The 20,242-nt window shown below is 34.9% G+C and overlaps 1 protein-coding gene across 4 annotated transcripts in view; it reads right to left on the bottom strand.

Moving 5' to 3' along the window:
- The window catches only part of PIK3C3 (phosphatidylinositol 3-kinase catalytic subunit type 3), an 84,272-nt gene that overhangs the window by 20,837 nt on the left and 43,193 nt on the right, over positions 1 to 20,242 (bottom strand). The window contains exons 20-23 of one of the 4 annotated variants that reach the window (XM_067315420.1): positions 19,238 to 19,322; positions 18,303 to 18,377; positions 8,413 to 8,581; positions 4,274 to 4,364 (exon numbers count right to left, since the gene is read on the bottom strand). In XM_067315420.1, coding sequence (XP_067171521.1) covers positions 4,274 to 4,364; positions 8,413 to 8,581; positions 18,303 to 18,377; positions 19,238 to 19,322 — 420 coding nt within the window. Of the gene's footprint in view, positions 1 to 4,273; positions 4,365 to 8,412; positions 8,582 to 9,410; positions 9,646 to 16,130; positions 16,255 to 18,302; positions 18,378 to 19,237; positions 19,323 to 20,242 lie in introns of those variants that run through there. The other 3 variants (XM_067315422.1, XM_067315421.1, XM_067315423.1) reach the window with 3 other exon arrangements.

Raw genomic sequence — 20,242 nt, 5'->3', positions numbered from 1 at the left:
GTTAGACCAGAATCCAAGCTAATATCCAACAGCAAAATGTTTTCACTTTGAGGTATCAAACTGGTTGTAGAAGAAAAATCTTTCTTAATTCATGTCAAAGAAGTCCATAGAAGTTCACAGATCTCGTTCAAAGGAAACAGTTCAGCCAGTGAATGAATTAGCTCAGAATACATTCATTTTAAGTATGTTATTATGTGACTTTTTTTTTTTAAATATGGTTAGGACAAACCTATATAAATGTAGTTGGAAAAATTTATACCTGCTCATAACGGCAGTATAGGTGCAACTACTGAAAAATTCCAAAACTGAGGGTCACTTTACTGAAGAAACTTTTCGTTAAAATAACTGATGCAAAATACTCCCTTCAATAAACCTTTCTTGCTTTAAAAACAAAAAAAATATATATTTTTTCCTACCATACACATTTCCTTGTAGTTTAATCACAAAGCAATAAAGCAGTATTCTGATTTATTATCAAGCGTCATTAAAGGTAACCTGTCTTGTTGCCTCAGGGACTTGCCTTCAGCTGCGTTGGAGACTACGGCTTCACTAGCCCAGCAGCCCACAGAAACAAAAAGTGAGTATTGCTACAGCAGCCATAAGGAAAATGCCTGCCGTGAACTTCCACCTACACTGATAAGCAGGATGCCTTCTCAGATTAAAAAGTTTGTAAATCTCCACCTTTGTCCTCCATGAAAGTGATATCATGGTTGAGATGGCTATTGACTTGACTCAGACAAAGGTAATTTAATTTTACAGGTCAGTCCAAAATGGATCTGTAGCTAATTTGAGTCTGTTGAAATATATATAGACTTTTTTTCTTTAAAGCATGGGGGGGAGTGGGGGGGGGGGAGAAAGAAATCAATTGAGATGCTGAAAACATTTATTTAATTTTCCAACACAAGGTATACTATTATCTTGTTAAACGACTGAACAAACTTGTCACTCAGCCCAAGGGACGCAAGACACCTAGTTCCCTTTTTATTACTAGTAACAAAGCTCATAACTGATTTGAGACAGGCTATTGGGCATTTAATATCCAAAACAGTTTTCTCAAACACATTGTCTGAAAGTCAGCAATGACATATTCATCTTTCTGCAATGGATTAAGATGATTCTGATGCTGGACCATTTTATAGTCAACTTGCTAAAAAGCAACTGTTTATAGAAAAAAGAAATCAATAAACCAAAAGCAGAGAACTCCTAAAAATAATTACTCTGATGCTTTGAACATAGTTACATGCATCTGGCAGGTCAGAAAGTCAACTTTATAGAAGGGTCCTCTGTTCACCTACTCTTTAGAGATCCCATTATAAGGTATAATTTTTGCACAAATTGTGTATTCAAAGTACTATTCTTAAAGCAGAGGACCAAACCTGAACAGAATATTCTTTGGAGTTATAAACAGCAGAACTGTCAAAAACCATGAAAGCTTATTTAAAATAATAACACTTTGGGAAAGGTCAGGGAGGGCTGTTGAAAACTGTACAAGATACATACAAAAACAACATTTATAAACAGCTAAAAAAAATTGTTATTTTTCTGGTAATATCTTCCTGTTCATTTTAAAGGAACAAACACACTGTAAACAGAACGTGAGAAAGTAAAATCTTCAGTATAGTAACTGTATCCTTTTATAATACTTATTTTGCATCGAATTATTTTAAGATCTTTGCTTTTCCCAAGTGGAACAACGTTGGAAAACACTGAAGCCATTTGGAATTCCGTAGCAGAAATATGTGCCTTAATGGTTCAATTCTAGCTCTAACATTTTAAAGCTTCTAAGAGAATAAATGAATCTGAACCAGTCAAGAGGTTAAAAGTCACAATTCTTCAAGCTGCAGCATTGTCAGAGTTCAGTATCACAATAATAAATTATTACATTTGATCTAATATCGAACTGTCATACAGCAAATAAGCATATATCCGTTTCTTGCAGAGAAGGCACTATTACTTATAAGGGAATTGAGAAATAACCATATTGATCTAACTCACAAGTGTCAGAACTTCCTTTTAGGTTTTGCTTTCTCCCATGTTCTCCATTTCGATACAGTATAATCCTGCTTTACATCATTGGGATTTTTACTACTGTATATCACTGAACTCTAATATACTTAAGTAGCTGTAGAAAAGAATTCTTGGCTTTCAATTTTGTACTATATCTCGATTTGCTATTTCAGAAGCTTACATGGGAAACAAAGTAAGAGAATTTTCTAAGTGCCTGAAATACTCAAATGTTGCTATATAAAACAAAAAAACCCACCCTTTACAAATATTTTACAGAATTTGACAAGCTACTATCACTCATTATAGAAAACAAATAGGGAAAAACCTCTGGACAATGCTTCTATGAATTTTACCAACATAAAAGATGATGCCAAGATATTAATAAGAAGCAAGGATATTGCATCTTAATTGGCAGTGAACACTAGGAGACTGTGATATAAAAAAATATATATATATATATATATATATATATGTCAGAGAGGCTACAAGAGAGTATTCAAGGCAAGAATGAACAGTATCACGGCAAGCAACAGTGAACTCTTGACAGAGACGAATGAGATTAAAGTAAGCAGCAAGTTTCAAACTCAATCCTGCAAACATGAAAGGACCAACACCTCTGGAATCCAATGAAACTGTCAGTTTGATCTCTTGATGACTATTTCAGTCAACAACAAACATTCCAAAATTGCCCCTGCAATAGCTGTAGACTGCCTCTGAAGCAAAGTTTTTTTTTGTATTTACTGAGAAACTGTTAGACTTAAAATAAACTGACTTCTGATAAAACAAGCGCATACTTTAATCTCTCCCACGATTTGCCGTATATCTCTTTGCAGACTTTGAAATCTAAGAGGTTTTTTTCCTCCCCATACTTTATCACTGAAGCAGAAAATGTACTGTTATCCATTCTGCAATAGGAAGCCAGAAGCAAACACATTTTCTTTATAAGGAAGAAATTTGTAGAAAGGTGTTGCATGTATACTATTGTTCTTTTGTATACTATTGTCTCTTGAGTCAACATGAGATTTTGGTATTATTCTTAGAGAATTCAAGAACAAACGTAGTTACTCCCCTCACCTACAACATGGGAAAGAGTGTTTCAGTTTTCTAATTCAAGTCTGTATTTTCCAAGTTCTAGGCAAGTAACCTATTCAAACCTAACAGTGTTTAGGGACAGAGATACATTGTTCAAACACTGTTTTTCATATGGAAAAGAATTAGTTTTCAGTTTCATGGGGAAACAATTGGGGGTGGGAGGGCTGTCATCTTTTCCACAAAATACAGCAGGGTCTGGCTAGCCTTTCTGGAAATGAAATTGAATGACACATGATCTCTTAATATTAATTTGGAACTATGAAATTCTGAACAGAAATGCTTATATTCTCACAGGACAGAAGAAAGATTCTGTTAGAGTCGGTCACAATTCATTTTTCTTAAACTCTAAGAGAATTGCATTAGAACATGAAATATTAATTTAATGATTCTGAATCTTTGCTTTCACAGCATATTGAAAGCACTGAATACCATCCTATTTTAGAGAAATTACACTGCTCTTGAATAAAAATTGCACTGAGCTGATTTCCATTGGATAGTCAGGCTCCACAAAGTCTTCCGCAGAATTAAAACAGATAGCCTGCACTGTAAATCAGGTTTTAAAAAAAGCCAAGATTTGCCTAAAATGCAAGCGTAATGAAATCAATATGAACATTTATCGTACTCTTAATGTCAACTATTGTTAAAACATCAAACAGAGAAGAATGAATCAGCCTTGTGCAGAGGGACAAAGCTAGAATTAAGGGACACATTTCACAGAAAATAGAAGTTCGTATTCACAAACACAGACTTCTTGGTGAGGAAGATATAAAACCACTGCGAAAAATCATCTGAGACTTGCAGGATTCTAGACTAGCTAGAACAATCTTTTACAATACAGTCAATGTTGATTGCTTCACCTCTTAAAACAGTTTTGCTAGGCTGGGATCACTATTCTCAGGAGAATGTTAAAATATCACTTAGAACACAATGCTAGAACAGACTGTGCACTGCTGCACAGACAAAAAAGATTTATTCTGTATTTATGGGTACGTGTGCTTGCTGATCTCAAGAGTTTACTCCTTTAACTTCAATGATTCTAGAAATTGTTCAGGCTCCAAAAAATAGGAACAAACACTTTCAGGTCACAGTTATTTGTAAGTCATCCTAAGTGACTGAAAAATGTCACAATATGCAGATTTTGGTTATTGAAAGACAAAAGAAATTCTCCAGTTACCTTTTTTACAGTCTTGTCAGGTTCAAGAGCGATATCTGGAATGTTGGCATCCACCATAAGGGAAAATAAGTTCAAGATCAAGTTGGAATACCTAAATGGAGGAGCAGATTAGGTAAAACATTTTGCAAACCGTACAAAAGGTAGTATTTTGTGAACAACTTTATTTAAGAAAGGAACACACTGTCTTAGATAATGTGAGTTGGTAATGTTTAAGAGGAGAGCCATACATAACAAAATAGCTGAACATATTTATGTTAAAAGTGTAAGATACCCGACAATAGCAATGAAAGCTTTACCATTGTCTCAAACTGTCAAAACTGAATACATTCTGCTCTGGTTTTGTTCTAATCTTCTAAAAATTGTCATAACATTTATCTAGAGACATACCAAATACAAATTATAATTTTAAATACTCTAAGAGTTAATGACAAAGTTTCTACCTCTAGTATGACAGACATATGCCAGAATATGGATTTAAAAGTTACTTATTAAAATGGGTAACAGTGATACATCAGTATCACCTAAACTAGAATTCAAACAATTAAGTCTTCATAATTACAAAAAAAATGATCTTTCAAGTTGCTGCATGAGCATTTGCCAGAACAGGTTGAATATATCCCTTTACCACTGAGTTTAACAGAAATTAAGCCTGCAGTTGCCCAATGAAACTGCAATAGCTTGGGTAGGCATGTTGTATTTTTGAAGTATAAAGATAAACATAAAAAAGGAGAAATAGTGCCATTGTTGGGAGTTTTCAGTTTTAACATGCTGGTGTTGGAGGTACTTGTGAATCTTTTAAAGAACATTGTTTTGCCCTTGCAAGAAATTCAAAGAGCAACTTGCAGCTAAAGGATAATTTTCAAGCTGTTCAATATAAACTGAAGCTTCCCTTATTCTGTAAGGGGATCTAGTCCTCCCTTCAGAAAAAAGTATGTAGCTGACTTCAAAATCTGGAATATTGCTTTCATAAGATCACTAGAAGCTTCGGAGATGATGGAAAACGAGTTCCTAGCAGCAACATTTGTTTATTAGTTAGCTTCCGAATATAAATAAGCTGGCAATTACAAGGAGTACAAAGTATTTTAACCACCCAAAAAGACAGCTTCTTAGCCGTATTTTACAAAGCAAATACAGCTCAACAAAAATCTCTCTAGAAAAGCACAATTCCATAAAAATTGTTGACAGTTAACTAACTGGAACTAGCACTACCTAATACTTTCCAGTATAAATTTTAAAAAGACAAAAATCAGGAAAAAGAGTTGCTCATTATACTGTAGTATCCACATGTCTTTCTCTGCTCTGCATGCCAAGATTTCTGCAATTTGATGCTCAACCAGATGGTGGCCTAGGGATATAAAAAGCCTATCAAGCAAATTAATTAGCTGCCTCTAGTATTGCTGTCACATATTTTGCAAAATTTAGGAAAAAAATGCAAAAATTAGGATTTGAAAAGAGAGATAAGAGCTGTCTACATTAGACAGTTGATTGTCTAAGTTGATCCTTCCCATAGACAACATCCTTGGCAAATAAGCCAAGATGTTCACAGTTGGTCCACTGAAGGCCCAGATTCATTCTGTCTAACATTAGCCGTTCACACCACCCACTGCCTAGCTAGAACCCTTCCAAAGGATCAGCACTTCACAGCTTTCTGCTTGCTACCTGGAGTTTCTGCATTCATATCCACTCTTATAGTGCTACTACCCTTCCTCTGTCCACTACACCCCCGTGAACAGACTAGGGAAAAACAACCCAGTCCAGCCAGCTGGCTATCACCATGCATCCTGAGCAAATCTCAGCCCAACCCACAGCTGCTGCCACTAGTTACTTCCTCCTTCCTTACCACTACCTATGCCCAATAACTCAAACTGAACATCAAACTTGATTAAAACAAGGGAAATCCTTATTTGGGAAGGACTAACGCAATCTAGAACTTCGTCCTGGAAAGACTCAAATGTTGATGATAATATTCTCCTCTGTTGCAGCCTGTTGAGAATTTGTAAACTGAGAATTCGCTAAGGAAGGGGGAGGAGAAAGACAACACACAACAGGACTTAAACATCTTTAAATGCGTATAACCGAGGTGCACAAAGCTGCTGCTTCCCAAATGAGGATGCAAGTTCTGTCCTGCAGCACATTCGGAAGGCCTGCAGAGGCTGCTCCTTCATTACACCACTGCTGACATACACAATCGATCATTGCTGATCAAACAAGTGGAAAACATCTTTCCCCAGCAAAACCAATGATCATGTAGCAAACTTCTACTTATCTAGAACAAAGAACAAAATGCCTTTTTCCACTTTAAATTTTTAAACTCTTTTTGTTGTCATTACCCAACAGGCATTCCTCCAGAAACACTGAACCACTCTGAAATACACCACTTAAAATATGCAGGGCACTGCCCATATCTCAGGGAAATGTAGGAGAAAAAAAGAATACAAGACAATTTGATAGAGATGATAAATAGGAAATTCGCATTTTGTCTTAGCAATTAGAGGTTAAGAGTCCTCACTTTATAGCTGGAAGTATCTGTGAAGTGATTTGTGTCAACATGCAGAACTGTAAGAGCTAAGCCATTTCCCCTCTAATTATTCTTTTTTCAATAAGTAAATAATCTTGATTTTTAATTCTAGCTGCTTATATACAGTAATAGTTATAGCAATATCAATATCATCCTCTGCCTTCTTTGCTGAAAGCCTTAAAGATATTTTTCCAGAACCATTTAAAAATACTTACTATTAAACTGAACAAATATTGGAGAGACTATTAGATAATTATAGCTATAGGCCTAGTCACTACAAATGAAACCATCCTGATTTACAGCTTAGTTTCATAACAAAATTACCATTATACTCCACACCTAACTATGATCTGTAGCAAATCATTACATAAACTAGTTAACGCAATGAATAATCCTTCATTGATGTAAGAGACCTTTCCACTAAAATAGTTACGTTTAAACGCTACCGGAAAAAAGCAACTCTCAAGCATCTATGAAAAACTCATCATACATAACAACATGAAATAATTCTGTATGAGAAATTCAATATTACAAAATAGTTCTGAACAATATTTAAAATGCAGAATAGTTAGCCTGATTGTTCGAAGTCATGAAGATTGTTTGCTGATAACATGCTTTTTCGTTCTGCTGAATTACTCTTAATCCATTATCAATGTCAGTATATAAAAACAGTTCCTTATTCCTTTTCACTTCTTTAAAAGGAGACAAAACTGCCTTTAACATTTCTTTGATATGATTTCATATCATTTACTGACTACTTTTCATATTACATACACTTTTCGAATACGCTTTTCATATTACTAATCTTTCTCCCAAATTTGGAGGTTATAATGCGTGATCTAGATAAAGTGAAATTCTTTCCTCTCCACGGAAGATGCGCTAAATCAACCACTCGACAGACCAAGAGTGTTTGCCTGTATTCTGTTCAAACAGAACAAAGCTGAGCCACTCGGCCATCCAAAAGACAAATAAAGCAAGAAAGCTGACAGCGAATGGTATGGTCATTCAAGAGAATGAAGTTGCTTCCAAATATGATGGTGAGTTTCTTTGGTTCATAAGTGAATACAGTCTAAAAACATTTTAGGTGTCATGGCTTTGGGTAACCAGAGAAGTTGCTAACATACTTAACTGTCACCATAAGCAGCTAATAATTGTCCAGCAGGATCTACATCCAACTAAGCTTATACACACCATTTTCAAGGCAAAGAATAATAGATTTTGATCATCACTAATCTAAAGTGAAGGAGGGAAGGAAAGCAGCAAATGAGTAATGATTTAAACAGTTACTTACCATCAATAACTAGAGAAAAGAAAGGCAAAAAAATCCAAAATAGAAGCCACAATTTAATAACCTACAAGAGTTATGAAAAAGCTATTTAGGTTATTAGAAAAGCAAAACTAAGACCCTTAACTTGAAGGACAGAATTATATTCAAGCTCAGTGTCACATATGTATTTGTTGTGTTGTTCTCATCCCTTCGCTTTGTACAGGTTCTTGCTCAAATTTTGAATGTAGACGTGTAGGCTTTGAGCTTTGAACAGAAACCTTTTCCCAATGCATTCACTCCTCCCCGACCTCATGGCAGATCTAATAACTTTCTGCATCAAAACAGTATTGCTACCTGCGGAGGTGGAGAAAGGCTGTGTAGCACTGCTTACGGAACTCCTGGTACTGCTCGCTCTGCGTGCCTCCCATGCCTTCCACCATTTCCTTATTCAGCTTCATCGGAGGAGGCAGAGGCTTAGGGTCACGGCCCAAAATGTAACCAAAGTCAATGTGAAATAGTTTACCTGTATAAGAAGGAAAGGCAAACATAATTATTTATTTCAGTGTTTCACACAGTATCAAATCTTGACGCAACAACCAAAAGCAAAAAAAACAACAACGAAAAAACCCCAACACCCTATATGTGCAATCTTTGGAAGATGCTCACCAGCTCTCAAAAAAAACAATTTACTGGTTTGTCTAAGGCTTGTAACTGTATATTTTATAACTTCAGCTTCTGATTTCAAATTATGGGCTTAAGCAAAAAGTTGATCTCAAATTCATTCAGAGTACAAACAAATAAGTTGTCCCCCCACCCCTCCCAAATGTATGGAGCATAGCCACAAAGACTCAAATCAATGTCCAAACTGGCCAATAGACACTAAATACAAAGTTATGCAAGTGTGACTTACTCTGTGTTTCTTCTTTAGAATTTGTTAGCAAATTAAAATATTAACACACATATTCCATTGCTTTTAATATCACATTTGTTTATGCTTGCAGCAGATAATGTTATTTCAGTTGTATGTTAGGTTCACCAAAGGGAAAATAAGACTCATGATCCCAAGTAAAACAGGAAACTTGGATTCCTTTTGAAGCCACTAAATATCAAAAAAAAATTCAAAGCTACTCAAATCTTAAAAGAATTTTGAAACAATGGTAAATTTTATTAATAGTTTTCAAATACTTCAAAAAAAAATCCCATTATACACTATCATTTCAAATCTGAAATTATATTTGAAATGCTCCAAAGTCTGTTTTGAACTTTGAGTATTAACATGCAAGAGTTTTATCACCTTGACCAAATCTTTCTCTTTTTAAATCAACTGCAGGCTAACCACCTGTTAGAAATGTTTCTGCAGCATCAACCTGATAAAGACATGTAAAAGTCTCTGGCTTCAAATGCTCAATTCCCTTTCCTATCCACCCCCCACCCCAACAGCACGTGTGCAATCTGGAATCATCCTCACGCTGTTTACAAAATTGTTCATATTTTTACCGGGAAGCATTCAATGTATCCCTTTTCAACAGTGCTGAACCATACGTGAGATGCAATATGTTGTGAAATAAACAACTGAAATACCAGCATCTTAAAAAAAGAGAAAAAAAACAAAAAACAAAAACACACTAAGACATTCAGATATTCTAAAGATTAAACATTAAACAATTGTGAACAAAAATATAGTCAGTGAAAATCATAGTAGTACAATTCATAATTCCTAGGAAGCCAATTCCTAGGAATATTTTTGACCCGTTTCTTAAATGGAAAACATTGACCATACAAAGCAAGAAAAAAAAAAAGCCTCTGAAAATGTTATGCAAGCAGATTTTCACTTTGGTGCTAGCTTTTGAGATGCATAAGTTTAACAAAAAAATGACTTGGGTCATTAGTGATTTCCTTAGGACAGATAGAAACCATCTTCCTGAAGGCAGCAGTAATGAGAAACTGGGAAATAAATTAAGGTCAAAAAGGTGATGCATGTTTGAACTATTAGAATGAATATGAGTATTAAGTCTTGCAACTAAAGCAAAGCTTCCTAATGATATTAACAACTTTAGCTTTAATACCTAATTTAGAGAAAAGAATGAAATGTGGATACAAGATGAAAGACCTCATAAACAAGTAACTGGAAAATGATTAACATGATTGTTATATAGACAGTCACAAATAAAACACGATATACAAGTACAAAGTCTTGCTTCAAAATTATAAAAGGGAACAGTGTTAAGGACTGACATCTACTTTCCAGTGGATCTTTTAACCTGTAGAGTCTGTATTCATTTTAATATTTTGATAGGCTTAGGTGCTCAGCACTCTTGAAAAATCAGAACAGCTAATATTTTTCAATTAATCATCCCTCTTTGTCCATTTTATTGAATAAAAAAAATGTTCTGTCATCAGAGAAGGTTTGAAGTCTGTCGTAAGCACTCTTCTTCAACCCAAGATACATAAATTCCATCATGGTCAATTTTCTACAGGAGATCACACGGATGCCTAATGAGCAGACCAAGTATTCACTAGTTGATAAATGTCACAATCGTTACATTTTGCAAACCTATTTGTCTGTGCTCAGAAACTTCCTTCAACAGCTTTTTCAAATTGTTACATGAGTTACTTTTAGAGCTCATTTTTGTACACCAAGTTTTTGAAGTAGGCACTTTGAGATTATACATATATATACACATACATATACATACATACACACACACACAGAGCTTCATTCAATTACAAAAAATGTTTAATTAAAAAGTTTGGGGCGGGGGGAAGGGAAATCTGTTTTCCGTTCACTTGTTCAAACCTGTCACCTTGAAGAGTCAAGAGACAACGTTTGAATAAAACAATAATTCTTGTGGCAGTAATTAAATCTTTTTTAGTTTGCGCTGGAGATGGGGAATAAGAGGTGCTAATTAATAATTTAAATTGATAACAAAGAAGCATCTAAAACATTCAAAAACATTCTTAATAGCTGCCTGATGCACATTTGTATAAATTACAATATAAATTATATAAATCAAATAGTTTACTTAAGTACTCATTTTTAGGATCAAAGTATAAAAGAAAGTAACATGACGCCAACCTGCATTAACACTACAGTTTCCTTAACTGTACTTCAAATTTTAGCAGATTTTAGGCTACAACTCTAAATAACATATGTCAAAAGCTTTCACTTTAATATATTAAATATATTAAATATCTTTCAAACCCACCTGCTAAACACAGACTTAACCCATTTCCATTCACGCAGCTCTTTCAAGCTCGGTTAAGTCAGCATAAGAGACTACAATACCAGGACACAAGGCTCCCTTTGGCATTTGCTTCAAGTCACTACCCCACTCAAGAAAAGACTGATCAGCCAGCTTGAGGGAGAATTGCAGTTTCAGAGCTTTCCAAAGAAAAGCCTGACTTACATTCTTCTTCTTCTTACAAATGATGGAGATGGACAGTTTATTTTGGCTAAGTGAAATTATTTGCATATTACACTACTGAAAATTAGGTGGAGCTTTTATTATTTATTAATGATTTGAAATCTTTTAATGAGATAAAAAGAAAGCTAAAAAGGTCACAAGTATCTCAAGTGATCATCCAAAGGCAAAGTCGTATCAGGGTACGTCACTCAGCATTCCACTTTCAAGATATTAATGATGGAGATGGCTCAGGTGGTTCCTGGATCTTTCAGCAGATTTTACGCCAAACTTGGTGACTCTGAAGATAGTGTTCTCCCACATGTCACACCAGAGAGAGTATCACCTGCTAAACCTCATTAAGAAGATCAATTAAAAAAAAAAAAAGAGTGATGTGATAATGCAATGTTGGAAGATGCTACTTCCTTGAATTAGGCAGACAGTGGGGAGTGTATCAGGTAAAAGAAAAACAAAAACAAAAAAACAAAACCTGAAACACAAAAAAACCGCAAACAAACCACAAACCAAGTAAAAAAAAAAAAAGGACTTGGAACAGACTGATAACCAGAACTTCTCATTCAGAAAGACAACCCTGACATGCTTCCTAGCAGTCTTTCTAGAGGCTTATATTCACCTTCATGATTTTTTTCTTGTCTTGGACCATATATTTTTTGGCCTCAGCTCTCACCAGCTGTTTTCACTGTGACTCCACCACCTTATCTGCCTGCAAGTCCCCCCTCCATGCCTTTAGACTATAGTGCAGTGCAAATTCTATTACAAAAACAAGGCTAGAGAAAGTTTCTGGGACCTATTTGACAATGTGTGCTGTCAGGAAATACTGAACAGTAGCAGAAACAGAGCAGGATAAAAATAGGAACTTGAATGCTCTGGCTCTGCATAAAACAGTTGTTCTAGATCATATGAACTTCAAACAGAAAAATACTGGTTTGGTGTAGCAATTTTTGCACAAAAGGCACAATTCTGAAAGGGCAGCAAATATAATTTATGACTGTTATTCTGTCATGATTGATCTTCCACTGCGAAAAGCATATTGTCTCCTAACATAGCCATCACTCGTGATATGAATCTGTAAGGGAGGAGGTAAAAAGTCATCAGTAACAACTTTGGAGTTTGTTTTTGTCAGCTTAATCATCTGTTTTTCCTCCAAAAGTACTGCTCCTCAAAACACTACTGATTTGAATTTTGTCAGCCTCAGATATGACAAAACAAACAAACAAAAAACCCATCCATCCACAACTAATAACCAGAGCTGAAAAACAGTCTACGGGGAAACATACAGCATCATATTTTGGCAGCTGTCAAGGTTTGAGTTTTTTGGGGGATATTTTCGATTTTTTCTTTTGGAATGTCGCATACCAATTTATGTAGTTTTTATTTGAAATGTTCCTGAAAGCTACATAATTTGGTTAGGAAGAAACACTTCTTTTCAATTGAATTTGAAAGATGACTCTCTTAAAGTCTTAGTTCATACTCAAACAGTATGGTACTTATAAATGATTATCATTTATCCTCCCAGTAGAGCAGCTGTGAACACTGTGCAACATGTTTCCTTCCTTCACTATATAGTGTCACTGCCATGATATTTATGTCTTGGTCTCTTAGACCATCACGTTTTTACCCTCAGCTTCCAACCCATTTTCCATTTATTATATCTTAATCTGAAAAACACCTTAATTATTGGTGCATACTTAGCAATTAAAGACACAACTGGACTGCAAGTATTGGTTTATTCCTGTTCCTGAATGACTGCTAAATCCCAGTCCTCCAGCTATCATATGGATGAGAGGGTTTTGTTTTGCTTTAAAAACATCAAGAAAAGTTATTTAAGACAACGGATAAAACCTATTTGATTCTCTGAGATATTTATGTTCTTGTAGAGCTAGACCTATAAAGGCCTTAGATGTCTGTATTTAGACGCCAAAACTTTAGACACCCAGCTCACCCCAGTTGTTGAAATTTCTAGGGTTGAAAATAGCTCACTCCAAGTCTAATAGGTGACACCAGCGTTCTTTCATAAAGTGGGAAAATCTCCACGTGAAAAGACTTCAAGCAGAGTCTCTCGCCTGAAAAGACAGGGCCCTAATCATGACTCCACTCCATTCAAGCTATTTTACTGCAGAATTTCACCTGGTCTGAAATCTAAAGAAAGACAAAGCATTTACTGACTGGAAGAGGGCGAGATGCTTCCAGGAATATGCAATTATGCAGCACACATGCACACAAAACTATTTATTTCACAACCTAAAAGCTGATATTTTTGTATAACAAAACACACACACACACACCAGCAACAAAAAAAACCACACATTGACTACATTTTCCTACCGAACACTTGGTTTTCTTAACCTATGGAGTAAAGGGGGCAGACCCTTGGAGAGATCAAGAAGATGGCATCAAACATGGAAAGTTTCACTGACTAGCAGTCAGGACACGAGGGATGTGAACTCCACCTGAGCTCCTTTCAGCCTCGAGACTGAAGTAGGCTTTGATTAAGTGAAACATGGACTTGTGGAGACTAAAAATTGGTATCTGTTGCCTCAAATAACCAATGAAATCTTACTGAGGCTGGAGAGGCTGATTTGTCCATCACTTTTACTGCTAATGCCTCAATTCTAGTCCTGGACAGAGTTCCTGTATAGCAGCATAGAAATTGCTTTATTTCACTAGAGTACTGTTAGGAGTAACTACTGAAAACCAGCATAAGAACTCCAACATCCTTAGATGAAGGTATAAGACAAAGCGAGTTAGATGCTAATACTGAACAAGACTGCCAAGACTCATTCAACAAGTAAGAAAACCAAAAAACAATCAAGGTCTAAATTGCAATATGCTTTCTGTAAACTACAGCTGTCACTATTATTTTTATCTAGCTTGTATAGAAAAAGTATTATTTACTGAATATACATAACTAAGTCGGTATTTTAAATTTGCATCAAGAGGATAAAAATTCCTCTGATGAAAACAGGGTGAAAGTTTCCTAGCTTTCCCTGCTGTTTCTGATGCCACTATTAAAATCTCTCTTTTGCTAATAGAGCAATGCCACTGTGGGGAGAAAAACAAAAAACAAAAACAAAAAACAACAAAAAAAATCAGAATGCATAGTTCACTGTCATCATTAGTCATCAGCTACATGTTCTAACTTTTCTGAAGACTATGCAAATATGGAAAAAAAGATTGTATGAACTATTAAGGTCTTATTCAGGATACAGAGTTGCACAGAGAAATCTAAAGGATAACAGTACATCAGTGTTTTGCCCATGTAGCAACTTGTTCTACTACTACAGACAGTCCAATTTCAGGTGCAGGATTCAGATTAAGACACCTATTTTTAATGAACCTATAACAGGTATTTACATGAAAGTCCTCAAAGATCTAGTGAGCACTGAAAGATTAAGCTGACCAACCACTAGGGTGAGATTTAGCTGCTTATACATATGCATGCATGGCCACTCGAGAATGTCATTTGAATGTCGCAAATATGATAAAACCTTTGTGAAACCTGAACCTGTCTACAATGGAAGTTGAAGGTACAAAGAAAACTCAAACTGGACAACAGACTTCACGTGTTTATCATAGCTAAAGCACTATCTAAGCTCTAATGATGACCGTACTGACTGTTCTGCAGTTTAAATGCCTAGCATATACGAAGACATCCATCTCTGCGTGTCTACATCAGGAGCTAGATCTCAACTCCAACATTAAAAACAGGGAAAGGTTAAAAAAATGCAGAAGAAAGGGTCTTCAAGAGAAGAGATAGAAAAAAATGGAACATTAGCACTTGATATTTCTATAGCATATTTCATGAAATTTAACTAAACACATTGCACCTAGTATATTGCATTCCAAATTCACAACCAGCCGCTCCTGCCATGGCTGCAAAGGGCTACTGATACCTACTGATAAGTCAAACATTGGCTTCCTTGTGCACATCAGTTTGTGATCCTATAATGACGGGCTGGCCTTTCAAATACTGGCATTAATATATAAATCAGTTTGTAATCCTACAAGGGGCTGATGTTACTTAAAGCCAAGTACTCCATTGCAATACAGAGTGTCTGTTTACAAGGCACTAACATCTGCCATTATAGATTTTGAAACAAGAAATTAAAGCATACAGGAATCGGTAACACATTTCATCTTCAGGAGAAATAAGAAGCTGAATGTTCTCAGAGAAAATAAATATTCTTTTAAGACAATGTTGATTAATGTAATATGACTTTCAGGGTAACAGGTTAATGCACATTTTATAAAACTGATGCAAGTATTTATACAAACTTTTCACATTACTGATAGATGAGGTTTTTTTTGTTTTTTTTTTTTTTTGACTGAAAGTACCCTATATGAGAAACATCTCTTTCTAAACAAACTCCTATAGCTGCTCTTGAAGTGTCATTATACAGCAGTTATATCTGCAAACCTAGATTTCTTGTTTATAGTTACTTAAAAGAAAAAAAAAAAGGCCATATCTCTAGAATTAGAGGGGTCAAACAGTGATGAAACCAGACATAAATGATTTCAACTAGATGACAGGCATTCTGATCCAACAGCACAAGATATGTTTCTAGAGTTAGGTAACAATTTGCTTTTAATGAACTTTAATGTAAATTGTTTAATATTTAATTTATACCCTACTATTATAAGCCTAGTCACCTGTATGTTAGAAGATGATGCAACAATTCTATCGGAAAGAATCCAACACAGATGTTGTTATGGATGGATAGATGGAAGGACCGACAGAAGGGCAGGAAGAAGAGATATATATTTCCATATAGATCTGAAACCAAAACATGCGAACCCACAAATGGATTCAGTGTTTTTTATCCTACTGTAAACAAAAGCTTCAGTTGTTTAAATAAATCTTATTAAGAAAGGAGGTATATATGATCATGTTAACTAAACTAAGAAAGGTACTTTTAGTTTCCATTCTTCAAGAGAAGACTAAAGTTAGTCTTCTTGAGTCAATGTTATTCTCAGTAGCAAGAAATGGAGGTCTTAGTAGCAAGTCTTCATTGTATTTGGAATTTAAGAAATTTCTCTTAGCAGTTAAAAAAAGCTCTTTAAACATGACCATCGGTGTAAGCCCACAAATGTCCTGGTATATGACAGAGCATAGGTAGCAGTTGAAAAGAATTTCAGACTCTGAATTTACTGTGGATGTGTGCTGCCCTCTGCTGTACTGCTTAAATCCTTCCACTAAGCCAAACTGATTTTGCTGTTACCTTCCAACACAGGAAAGATGTATATTATCCAAAATCAAAATACTGAAGTATTACTACCCTGAGGTAGCAAGCAGTGTCTGCTATAGGAAATGCTTTGGACCATGACTAACGATCCATAACTATGCATACACCTGTACAATCCCAAGCAGGTAAGGAAAAATATTCACTTAAACTGATCCCCATGTGTTTAGAGCAAGACCTTTTTTATTAATTGTGCCTGGTGCCTAATATTCTACTCTTTTATACAGAGTGTGTTGACTTAAATTCAGGCACATCTGTAAACTAACAAACCTTCCACATGGATAAATGTCCCTTTTTACCCCCAAAAAGGATTCATTAGGCAATGGAAAATGCTTATGTCAGTCTTGCTCTGTGGTCTTCTATGGCATTCCCAGTTTTGAAATGTATCATGTTAGCTTCTTAGGAAAACAGACTTGGAAAGCTCACAGAACCACTTTGGTTAAAAGACACTCAAACCGGGGACAAGAATTTGTATGGGTATCTTAGTAAAATCATCAAGTTTATATCTAATATCCATACGACTATTGATAATACATGTCTAACTCCTCCTGTATCTGGGAGTGTACAGTAGGTGCTGAGACATTCCGCACAGACTTTTTACAAGTCATCCAGTTAACAGATCTTGAAATTGCTTTCTGATAGCATGTGAAAGAACCTATGACATATGAATATAACAATTTAATGAAAATTTAAATTAATAGAGAACAATTAGAATACTTGGAATTGGAGTCACTTTCCAAATAATCATTATTTCATCCTTGTTTTCAGCTCTGGACCAAGAGGTCTGAGAAAACATCATGAATGATTTTAAGCCTGCCTTAAGGTAATAGCACTGTATTTCCTATCTTAGGGAAAGGCAGTCAAATTTTACTGCACGCTATGCCCATGCTACTTCCGAAAAAAGGTCAGCTTGACTCAAGAAAATCTTGTGTTATACAAAAAAAACCCCAGAACCACCCATTCTTAGTTGGGAACATGCATCTTCTTGTTGCATAATTTGCATATAAGAGCAAAAATAGAAGTCCAGCTTTCAGCAATGTAGAAAATGTTACAGTGAACACAAGACTGTAAAATAAGCAAACTGAAAAACTAAAAAGAAATTCAGTGTTTATTATAAACAGTGGTATTTAGGTGAATTTAGACTTCCATTATCTACAAATGTACAAATGGATCTTAAACTGATATCAATACCACATACACGTTATATTTTACCTAATGTGATTTTTGTTGAAAATACATTTCATCACAGAATGAAGTTACTTTTCAGTTAATTTCAATGAGAAACTTTCATGGACTGCAAATGTAATACTAATATTTTAATCAGCACTTAAATAATCTACTTGCTTTCTTAAGCTTCAGCTGCCACTTCAAACTACTAATAATTTCTATCTAAAGTTTGATTTACTTGATCATTTGTCACCTTAGATGTGACAATATACTTTACATAAAAAATAAAAATAAAAAAATCTAGTCTAGAGTACTCAGTGGGTGTTATATCCCCAAGAAAAATTGAGCAAATCATTACCAAAAGATCAGAAATTAAACAACTGCGGTTGTAAAATTGTACTACTAAAAATATTACCTGTTTTTGTTAGCAAAAGATTATCCAGATGTCTGTCTCCAACTCCAAGGATATAAGTAATTACACAATAACCAGCTGTAACAATAAATTGTATCAATACAGATATCCTTCTTGAAGAGATAGAAGTTTCACATCATTAACAACAGCATATCTTAATTCTCATTCACAAATAATCATATACCAAAGGAACTGCAGAATGAGGGAGGGAAATAATAAGAATTATCAGCAATATGAAGAACATTTAGAGTAATAAAATAAGTTTACAAAATGTATTTAGTACTACAAGATTTTCTTTTCTTACTATACAACTATATGCCCAATAATTTAGTGTTTAATTATTCCAATATTGGGATTAAGATACTTTAAGATAAAGCAAGATAAAGTATTTTGAACAAAATGGATGTAGACATTTTGAACTTCTTTCAAGACATTTAGAAACTTTACAAAGAGGCATTACAGTCAGATTTGTATTGTTTTATGTCAACACTATGTAAGAGCTAAGCAGCAAGTGAGGTGGTGATAAATAAACTGCAACTAATGAAAAGTGTTCTTATTAGTTTTACCCACTAGCCAGAATAGTCCAAAATAATCCTAAGGGATGAGCCATCAGAAAGAGAATGGGAAAGGAGCAGATACAGCAGAATAACGAAAATATATTTTTTGTTGAAAAATAACAGTTCATCATAGAATGACATTATTTTTAAGTTAACTTCAATGAGAAGTTTCATGTACTGCAAATGTAACACTAACATTTTAATCAGTTTACTGAATAAAAACTACACCACAACTTCTCCTTGTTATCCAAATGGAATGAGATGTAGAAAGTAGCCTAACTCAAGAAATAAATCAGTTGTTTCGAAAACAAATAAAGATTTGCTAAAATTTGCTAAAATTTTGGTTTCTTCTGGAAAGGAGTATTTAATTTCTTAACTTACCACAGCTTTTAACGTATGTATCCATCACCTCTGCACTTATTCCATGAGGCCCAGTCTCACTAGGTGCATGTTTTCTGAAGAAGTTCTAGGGAGAAGAAAAAAACAAAACAACAACAAAATTGCATATTTATTTATTCCACAAGATCTCTCAAAAAATTTTTAAATCTACTTTTTTGATCATTCCTAAACTAAGACCACAAATAGCTGTTAATATAATCCATAAGTTTTTTTCAGGTATTAATCTTACTGCTTAGACCACAGAAGCCAAATGAGGAGCGTATTCCTCTCAGAACTATTAAATCTCCTTTGACAAACTAACAACCACTCCCAACTAACCAAATTAGAGCTAATTAAATTCTATATTGCTAAATTTACTTTCTATCCTAATCATCATATTCTGACACTTGATAGAAACAGATCTGAAAGTCTAAACTGAAAAGCACTTTTTCTTTGTCTCCTTCTCTGGAGATATTCAAAACCCGTTTGGACACAAACCTGGGCAACGTGCTCTAGGTGACCCTGCTTGAGCAGGGGGGTTGGACTAGATGATCTCCCGAGGTCCCTTCCAACCTCAACCATTCTGTGATTCTGTGTGATTCTGTGATTCATAACAGGCTCATAAAACTAACAATGCATTGAAGAATTACTAATTAATAAATGTGAGGGTAAAATACTTCCACAGGAAACAGTTTACAGCAGATTAACAAAAGCTAAACAGGACTAACAGTTCAGATTAGTAACTACAGCTGGGACATGGACACCTCTTACTTAAAGGCTTAACATCATTGCATCTCTCCATATTCCTCAAAACAACCTACTGCTATTAACTTTAAAAGGAAGACATCTTCAAGTCTTCAAATGGAAATTTCACATGCAAGAGGCCAAAACAGTCCTCCTCTCTATTCAAAAAAAGACAGGGTTTGGCCTGACCAAGGAAAAAGATGTGCTTATGCTGGGGATATAATATACACAAGTTTTTTCAGTAAGCAAACTTAAAGGTGAGCA

The sequence above is a fragment of the Apteryx mantelli genome, chromosome Z (genome assembly GCF_036417845.1).
Source record: "Apteryx mantelli isolate bAptMan1 chromosome Z, bAptMan1.hap1, whole genome shotgun sequence".
NCBI lineage: Eukaryota > Metazoa > Chordata > Aves > Apterygiformes > Apterygidae > Apteryx > Apteryx mantelli.
The sequence above is the reverse complement of the archived record's forward strand: the minus strand, read 5'-3'. Positions and strand labels throughout refer to the sequence as shown.